Genomic DNA, 9,911 nt, shown 5'->3' on the forward strand with positions numbered 1-9,911 from the left:
ATAAATTGAAATATTGGTCTCTGTGAGTTTTCAAGCAAAYAAACTTTCTCTTCTAGCTCCCAGGGCAACTTCCCAACACTGTGCTGTCATCAAAATCACTAGGYGTCAACTAAGATACTGCTTTTTATTGAATTATCTCACCTGCTTTGTGAAAAGTACATATTTGCATAGAAAATGAGTATACTTACTGATCTAATGAACATGATGATCAACAAGCCACTGGAAGTGGTAGAGCTGTACAGCCTCTAAATCAGAGGCCGGCTAGCATAGAAGAGTACGCTTACTTTCATAATCGTTTCAAAATGCACAGACGTTGCTTTTTGGGAGCTGACACTATACAGAGTTATTAAAGGAGTGATTAATTGCCCTGTGCCCTGCAGATACTCCAACGCTGGGCACTCTTTAAGGACAGTCTGCTCTAAGAGGGTAGGCTGTGGTTGTCCCAGCCCAAGGATACTCAGTGTTGCCTCCTTCTCTCTGAAGCCCGCTGAAGAACAACCCCTGACAGGAAAGCATAAGGTTTATTTGGTGACTTCTGATGAAGATTTGCTTTCCTTTTCAGTAAGTGTGGACGTCTGTGTAAGTGTGAGAGAATTATGGTGGCCTTTAAAGGAGTCTGGACTCAGCCCTTCTGGAAGGCCGTTTCGGCAGAATTCCTGGCCATGCTCATTTTTGTCCTCCTCAGCCTGGGCTCCACGATCAACTGGGGTGGAGCAGAGAAGCCCCTGCCTGTAGACATGGTCCTGATCTCGCTGTGCTTTGGACTCAGCATCGCCACCATGGTGCAGTGCTTCGGGCACATCAGCGGAGGCCACATCAACCCCGCCGTGACCGTGGCCATGGTGTGCACCAGGAAGATCAGCCTTGCCAAATCCGTCTTCTACATCCTGGCCCAGTGCCTGGGAGCCATCGTGGGTGCGGGCATCCTTTACCTCGTCACRCCGCCCAGCGTGGTGGGAGGTCTGGGAGTCACTGCGGTAATCACTTCTCCTCTGCCTCTCCAACTAGACTAGCTCAGACCCYGAGAAAATAGAATCAGTGCCACACACAATGAGGAGAGCTCAGGTACAGATTTTAACAGCTTGCTGGTTTATTTACAACATCCAGACAGGGCTTAAAGCTCTCCTTAGGATGGGTTTATGCGGTGTAATTGCTATAGCWGTTCTTTTTATAGAAGCTCTCTTTCCTAGAACTTCCCCAAATCTGATGACAGCAGGTAATGTTAATTTACATACAAAATTTAAATAATATATGCATGAAATGCCATTTTTGTATGGTCTGGGGAGGGGRGGAATTAATTCCATGCTGTTATGATGGGGATTGAAAAAACATCAATTTAAAATGACATACTTTTGAAATAGATTGTGGCTTAGATTTCAGCTTTGTTCTAAACTAATAAGGAATGCCATCAGTTAGCCCTGTTGCAGGACTTATTAAAAATGCACTTGAGCCGCACACTGCTTAATTTTTAATTGAAATTTAAATTAATTAAGTCAGGGCTAATTAATGAATTTATAATTGAATAGTAAATTACTGTGCTCCCAAGAAAAAAAWTGTGAAAGGGAAGTGCAGCATTTGCAAATCCCAGTGTAAAAATAAACTATACTTCTGCAGTCTAACTTTGAAGTTCCAGTTGGATGTTACTGTTAAGCCTTCTGTTCTCAGTTCAGCAGTGATCTTCCATGGCTCTCAAAATAAAAATAAAAATAAAAATAAAAATAAAAATAAAAATAATTAGTGTAAAAAAAATAAAGGAAGAATAGTGAAGTGGGCGAATTCTGTACCTCTAGAAGTTCACTGTTATTTTTCATTTTGTAGTATTCAGAAATACCATTCACTGAAACACAATTTATGCATATGGTGGCTTTCTGATTTACAAAATCACCTTTTCTTCATTGSTGGTGTTTCTTTCCCTTCTTCCAGGTACACAGAGATCTTTCTGCTGGTCATGGACTCCTGGTGGAGTTGATAATTACATTCCAGCTGGTTTTTACRATTTTTGCTAGCTGTGATTCAAAACGAAGTGATGTCACTGGTTCAGTAGCCTTAGCAATTGGATTTTCTGTTGCAATTGGACATTTATTTGCTGTAAGTTAATGGTTTCTCTTTAAAAAAATAAATAGATCCCTTTACCCTTTATGACTGCTTCAGAAGTGAATGGAGACTTTTGTGACCTTTAGAGTAGTTATAGCTATATGGCTGCTCTATTCTTTATGGATCCATGCCAAAGCCCTTTGGAGTCTCAGGAGTGTCCCCTTGGGTAGGGTGTTACACCAGAACMGTTCTGGCTGTTCATCTGATGACTTTGTTAACTTATTGCTAAGACTCAGGAGAGTGATGATATCTGCTGTAAAGAGGAGGAGCCCTACAAAACCAGGGTGTCCCTGCCTTCCAGACTATAATAACAGGCAACATTTTCTCTCTGCTTCAGATCAATTACACCGGTGCCAGCATGAACCCAGCTCGATCATTTGGACCTGCTGTCATTATGGGCAGATGGGAAAACCAATGGGTAACTCTCCTTTCATTCTTCCTTCACCACAGTGACAAAGAGTGATCAGGATTTTTCATACATCCTTTGTTTTTAGTTGTCTCTCCCGGTACATCCCATAGAGAACATCACTGAGAAAGACAAGCACTGACCTGCCCCAAGCTTAGGCATCATGATGCTCCTCAGCTGGGACTACAGTGCAGCATGCAGCATGTTGGAATAGCTTCTAACTATTATGGGGCCATTCTGTGGAGGTAGTAGCTGGGTGGAAAGAAAATTGTATGAGAAGTTCAAAACAAACAAAAATAAAGCAATGCAGTGAGACAGAAAGAACTGAACTGCTGGAAGGAAAAATCCTCCAAGGCAGATTGCAAACCCCGCTGGTCATGCTGGTGAGGAGTTATGGAAACAATTCTGTCGACTTCATGTTTCACCTGGTTCTGCTGCAAACTGGGGCAGATGTATCAAATGAGAGCAGGGACACTCTCTGATCCTGTTCCTGGGGGAGAACCTGCCTTGGCAAATGCCTGAAGTGAGAGATGAAGAGGTTGCAGTCTGGTATTTGCAGACCAGGCCAGATGTTGCCTGCTTCAGTTTGAAAGCCTCAGCTTAACCAGGAGCAGTTGCACAGGAAACGATGTTATAAACAGGCTGTGAATGATGCAGTAAATTTCTGTAGCATCCSACTATCCAACTTGGAAAAACAAATTTCACTTCTGATAGGGGAGCRATGGATCGCAGCTCAGCCTCACCTAATTACAGACAGGGAAATCACTTCTAGGGACACTTTCGGTGCCAACTGGAAGAGCTGCATATAACAGTGCATATAAGGATTTTCTTGATTTTTAAAGTATGAAGCCCACATTGCTCCCACTGCAGCTAATAATAGAAATAGCATTGTCTTCAGGCCCTAAGGCTTCAATTCTGCAAACACGATACCATGTGTAACTTTGTTCCCAAGAGTTATCCTATTGAGGCAGATTTACCCAGTTATCAGTGAAWGGCTTGTTCATAAGAAAAACTGCTGTGGCTTTTCACAAGATTAATTATCCATACTCTGAGGAAGCCTGTAATTTATAACTAAAGCTATAAACAATAAACAAATGTACCATGGAGAAACTTGCAGGAGAAGCTTAGTCACTGTCCTGGCCACTGGGAAAGGCAGCCTTTTCTCCTCCTCCAGAGCAGTGACATTGGCATGCCATTGACGGGAGCCTGTGGGCTTTGACACCTGCTAATGTTACTGAACTGCTGCATGTCATGATGAAATAGATAGGTACCTACAAAGTTGTGTTGTCCATTGTATTTGCTTATTCAAATTAGATTATCGGACTGCCTGTTGTAGTTGACTGCCTGTTGTACTCTGCAGGATTAAATGCTAAATTCCAAATATTTTGGAAACGTTAGTTGAAATATCAAAGCAGAACTGTTTTATGTRTACACTAGGAAGGGTTTTGTTTTGTTGAAAGTTCAGTGTTGTCCTGATTCAAAATGCAGAAAGAAAATAACTTTGTGTGTTTCCTCTATGTGTCTTCTTGCCAACAGTCCATATGTGTGGTCTGCAGTGGACAATGAGAGAGGGGAAGTTTAGAGGAGGCCTCCTGTAAAAGAGATAGATCAATAAAACTTACAAGCAAAAACTGACAAAATTACTGCACTTTGAAGGCGGGGGCCTGCTTGTCAGCCTTCTTACCGCTGCTAATTTAAAAGCTTAATAGCTGGGTTTTTTTCCACCTCTTTTTTTTTTTGCAGGTGTATTGGGTGGGACCAATAATCGGCGCGGTGCTTGCYGGTGCTCTCTACGAGTACGTCTACTGCCCCGATGTTGAGCTCAAGCGCCGCTTCAAAGAYGTCTTCGGCAAGGCCACCCAGCCTTCCAAGGGGAAATACATCGAGGTGGATGACCACAGGAGCCACGTGGAGACCGATGACCTGATCCTGAAGCCTGGCATAGTTCATGTGATTGATATCGACAGGGGTGARGACAAGAAGGGAAGAGATCCATCCAGCGAGGTGTTGTCTTCTGTATGACTAGCAAGAAGCACTGAAAGCAGAGAGCAACCTGCTAGCACGTCCACAGATATCCTTCCACCCATTAAAGAAACAGATCTCCTCTAGACTGAGCATCTTCCACTTTTTGAAAGGTATGGAGGGGGCAGCTGCATGGAGTGGTGTCGCCAAACCATACGCCTGCTCAGCTGGAAGATTAGGACTTTGCTACAATTAGGATTCCCCATCTATTATTCCAAATTTAGACTTGTTCCTAGTATTTTCCTTTCCTTCTTTCTGGAGCAACCCCAAAGTCAAAAAAAGAGATGGAAGCATTCTCCTTTAATAAGTCAGTCAATAGTGAGATAAAGATAGAGATGTGTTACATTCAGATTGACAGTTAAGACATATCAGGAAATGCCTATAGACATGAAGACCTACTTATCAGATTGTTCTTCTGACACTTAATTGGCTGTTGTCAGCTCTGATTATAACATCTTACCCATTAAGCTTTCTCTGCGAGGTTCAGGGACTGCACCAGCACTATTTAAGAGTTTTATCCACAGTCAAGTGAGGGAGTCACTATTGCCTTGCAAACTACCTCTGAAAAAATGATACTTTAACAGCTTTTWAAAAAAAATTCTATCAACCCATCAAATTTTGTTCATGTGATTTGCCATATAAATACATTACTTTCATCCCCAAGAGTAAATATGCTGAAATGGAATGTTGAAGTGTACAGTAATAAGGCTGCAAASCAGTTGATTGTACTTCATCCTCCCTCTTGTCATTGTCTATCTGGTGAAACATTCTCCTGGGGTTTGACTATTGACCATTTAGTGTTAGCAGACTCTCAAGGTCATGCAAAGARTATAAAGGCTTTCCTGTTACTTAATAACTCAAATAAGAGATATCAGAAGAAAAGGAGGCATATCTGTTTTCAGTGCACTTGTTAGAATACACTTTTCTGTGCTAATTTATGTRAACTAAAGGTTTAAATTACTTACCTATTTTCTTACAAGATGGTTGGAGATAGGGTTTTTTTAATTTATTAGTGATGTAGAGGGGTTTTAACTTTTAACTGTATTGAGACACTGATTGGGAAATATTTTTTTTATAACAGATGATAAAAATATGACTGCTTCTGGCTTTTTGTTGTAACTGATGCCTAACTATTTGAACAGGATCCTTGCTTGTTCCAGTGTTCATATAGTCATATTACACCTCTGGCAAAGGTTTCTTTATCTGTTGTTAGAAAAAGGTTWAATTGCTTGCAGGGTATTTTAGGGGGAAAAGGACATGAAATGTGTTTGGTAAACAGTCTTTCCCCTATAGAAGTATTTTGCCAGACATAATCACCCCAGCAGAACATTTCTGTAAAGCCATTACCGACTTACTGCTTTTGTTTCTGATCAGTGGCTTTGAGTTTTACAATAGGCAGCTGCAGAGCAGTCAGKAGCATGGTATTATTACTGTAATTACATAGTTTTTATTTTTAAATTGAAAAKCTACCCCTGCTTATTTAGCAATAAGAGAGGGAAAAAAGTATTAGTCCTGACTGTGGGTTGCATTAGCCTGGTCTGTTCTTTGACGTACTCTACATGGAATCTTTATTACAGGGAATTAGATGTTTTCTAATGAGATAATAAACCACTACAACCCTCAAATCTGTGCACTATGATCCAAGGGCAATTCTAGTATCCCAGCCTGCAGCACTGCACAATCCCAGCATGTCCTTTTCCAAGTTTCACATTTCTCTTGTCTTAAGCCCTGTTAGTGTGGAGCAAGTTCCCCGCACCAAGCCTGAGATTCACAACCCCTTCATGCATTTGCAGTTGCACCGTGATCTCTCCCGTGCTCCAGCCAGGCACAGCACAKAGCACACAGGGGCACAGGACAGGGCTTCCTTGTGTGACCCAGGGACAGCCCCACTGTCCCTGACATGCTGACACGTGGGCTGTCCCCCCAGAAACGCTCCCCATCATGTACCTGTGGCAGCATGGCAGTCTGGTGGAACAGCTGAAATCTGTCCTTGGCTGTGCCTCCACACAGGGACAGCATCACRGTTCAAGGGCGTGAGCGTGGCTGGGGACCTGCAGGGGACAATGTCAAACTGCAGATAACAGCTCCTTCCCACAGCAAGGTCTAAGAGTCCCAAGGAAGGGCAACACAGGTGTGGTGTTAGACCTCTGATCAGGTGGATAAATGCCACGATAAATAGATTCAATGAGAAAGATCAAAACTTGTTGGGGGATTTATTTCGGCATTTGTTTTGACTTTATTTTTTATATATAATTCCAATTCTGTATTTGTTAAAGGGACACTTTGGTTAAACCTTTTGCATGGCTTAAAAAGGCAAAGCATAATACACATAGAATTGGTGGATTTTTAAGCAAAGGTTTGCATTTTTTGCATTTAAAGACACTCCTTAATTTGTGAATTTTGCATGGTACTGTGTTATTTAAATAAGAAGCTGTGATTTGTTTTATGCTTAAGGGTCCTTTACACAAATGGCTTGATGTGTGTTTTCCTCACCCAGCCTGATTCTGCTGCTGAGGTGAGCATAATGTGAGCATAGCACCAGACACCTCTGTTAGGAGAATCCTTTTCCTGAAACTTCCTCTGTATTAAGGAAGTGTGGCAAACACTCAGAACCAGTCCCAGAACCAGCAGAACTTCTCTCTCAGAGAACATTGAAGGTAAGGTCCTGAGACTTTTGAAAAGATCTGAGAAAAGAAGGGAAACTGAAATAGAGACCACCAGACTGTAAAGGTTGATGCTGTGTCATTAAACATTAGCAGGAAAGCAAATTGTGGTAGGGCTGCTTCTTATCCCACTGAGACTCTGAGGATGGAGGAGTTTGTCGTTGACTACAGTGGAAATGAGCCTGAGCATTTTTGGGGCCTGAWGGCTTCTCTCAAGCACTTCACTATGTCTTTTCTAAAATAAGGGGCTTTCAGCAGGATACTTAATTTTGGAAGAAGATTCATTCAACTTGAGGTTTATGGTCCACCCTAAAGTAAATCCTTAGGAGTATCACAGGTGGTTGTGCCCCACCACAAGAGATCTCCATTCACATAAGGGAACATCACTCTTCAGCATCTATTAGGACTTCATTTAGCACARGCATGAGCTCTGTTTGCAACGGTATCATCACTGTACAATAGTTTGTTACATTGGTTAAATAATAGACTAGCATGACCTTTTTATGCATTCAAAATACTTGTGCTTCAATATTTTTTAAAATATGTACTTTGATACTGTTTGAGTGAGATTTATGTTCTAAAGCTCTTCAGCTCTATATTGCACCTCATAACATACTTGAGGTGCTCTTAAAACATTTCTTGGGTTTGRTGGGAAATGTTCTTTTTTGTTTGTGATGGTGGATGGATGTCACAGAAATCTGCCAGGCCTGTTATCATTTTGAAGCCTCAAAAYCTTGGATGAGTCTCACTCCTACATGATGGCACAATTGTTTTCAATGCTGTATTTGCACTTTAACAATCACATTCATAATATTAAATCTCTGGGTTTCAGAAAAGAAAGCATGGAAGCCAAGGGTGATTCCATTGAAGCGCACACAAACACCTTTTAGGTTGTGTGTACTCTGAGGAGCTCATCACCCAAATTCTAACTATTCTCAGGAAAAAAAAAAATAAAAAGAGACCCTGCAGCATTCAAGGTGTCATCACAACCCTTCAGTTGAAGTGATCCACCTTTCAGTGGAAGTAGGAGTGAGATTCATCTTGTGCGGTGTTTAGGGCTTGTCACGTGTATTTGCGTATCAGTTTTTCGAAATGTSCTTCGTTTCTGATTGTTAATAATTGCCACAGTAGGTGCGTAGAGAGCTCGATGGCCATCTACCTTTCTAGTGCTTGATGGCAGAGCAGTTGCTGCTGTGCTCTGAAACATCTTATCTGCTGTCTGTGTAACACATTCAGGACATTATACACCATCCAATATTTTTAATCCAATTAAAATRTGTGAGAATTTACATTGTGAGTCGTTTTTTTTTTTTTCAAGGTGAGAGGTGAAAACACCGTGCACAATTTTTTTGTATCTCAATTCAGCCTGTGTGTATCTAAGTTTCTCAAGGACTTTCTAAATAGACAATATGTAAATATAAAATGAAGTATTTGCTACCCACTTGTATGATCTAAGTCATTTTGTTGCAGTCTAAAATTTAGGACAAATGAGGTAAAGCAAACTGTGTACATGGATTTTTCCACAAGACTGCTTATTGTTTAAATGCTTAGTCACCGTGATATCAGAACTAATGTAATAGAACTTAAATCTTCCATACATAATATTTGGAATAATCTACTGAAAAAAATATACTATAAAATAATACCTGGTTATCTTGTTCCCACATGTATTCTACTGTATCTCACACTACTGTTGCAAATAAAGATGTCAAAAAAAGAAAAAAAAAAAGATATCTTGTGATCATTGGAAACATGTAGTGATCCTAGAACGTGGGACTGAAATATAAGGAAAAAACCCAAATCCAGACAACAGAACATGTCTAAGAGGAGTCTGGAAGTGTGTGCAAGAAAGAATGAATGGTTTACTGTGGGAAAATATTCATCAGAGAAGAGAGGCACTTGTGCAAGAGATTTAATATCTTTAAGGAAATGAACTAAACCAATCAAAGCAAAAATTATGCTGGTATGCTCCTGTGGTTTCAGCCCAGCTGGCAACTGAGCTGGCACCACATAGCCATCTCCCCCACTCCTAGCCCAGTGGAATGGGGAGGAGAATCAAAACTAARACTTGTAGGTGAGATAAGAGCAGTTTACTAAAAAAAAAAAAACCCAAAACATCTGTGTTATCAACATTATTCTCATGCTGAATCCAAAAACACAGCACTGTACCAGTTACTGAGAAGAAATTAACTCTATTCCAGATGAAACTGGGACATGTATCACTGTATGTCAGATGGTTTAAAGTCATAGGACTAATGGTGAGCTAAGGTTTTGAAAAGTGATAGAAATGATCCTGGCCATTCAGAACACTTTTGCTGAAACATGGCTTATGAGACCAAAYTCCTATGAAGAAATTCAGCAGTGGAAATCAGGTCCTGTGACATTTACATTTCTGATGACCAACTCTGCTTGGAATGCAAAGTTTATTTCCTATGACTAGTGTGAAAACACATCACTTGGGATAGCTGTTCCTAATCAGTAGGAATAGCTTATGCCTGAAATTCACCCCTTGCAGTGCTTAGGCTCTTGCCTTCAGCTTCTTCATACCCCAGCTCTAGAGGCACCTCACAAGAGGCTTAGAGGAGTGTGTGTCTCTGTGTGTTGTATAGAACTTACTGCACACTTGATTTGTGCCTTACTGAAACAGGCTGCCAAGGGAATTTGGGCAGAACTAATAAAATTATTTTGGTGTCACAGTCACAAAACGAAGGAGCCACTTTGACATT

General features: G+C 41.0%; 1 protein-coding gene across 1 annotated transcript; it reads left to right on the forward strand.

The window, feature by feature from the left end:
• The first annotated feature begins 562 nt into the window (after positions 1-562).
• Positions 563-6,288, forward strand: AQP4 (aquaporin 4). The gene is made up of 4 exons (XM_057367238.1): positions 563-977; positions 1,924-2,088; positions 2,432-2,512; positions 4,244-6,288. The coding sequence occupies exons 1-4, from the start codon at positions 597-599 to the stop codon at positions 4,520-4,522; spliced, it is 906 nt and encodes a 301-aa protein (XP_057223221.1). The 5' UTR covers positions 563-596; the 3' UTR covers positions 4,523-6,288.
• The last annotated feature ends 3,623 nt before the right edge of the window (positions 6,289-9,911 follow it).

This window comes from Malurus melanocephalus, unplaced genomic scaffold, assembly GCF_030028575.1.
Source record: "Malurus melanocephalus ecotype Western Australia unplaced genomic scaffold, MMel_1.1 scaffold_76, whole genome shotgun sequence".
Classification (NCBI taxonomy): Eukaryota; Metazoa; Chordata; class Aves; order Passeriformes; family Maluridae; genus Malurus; species Malurus melanocephalus.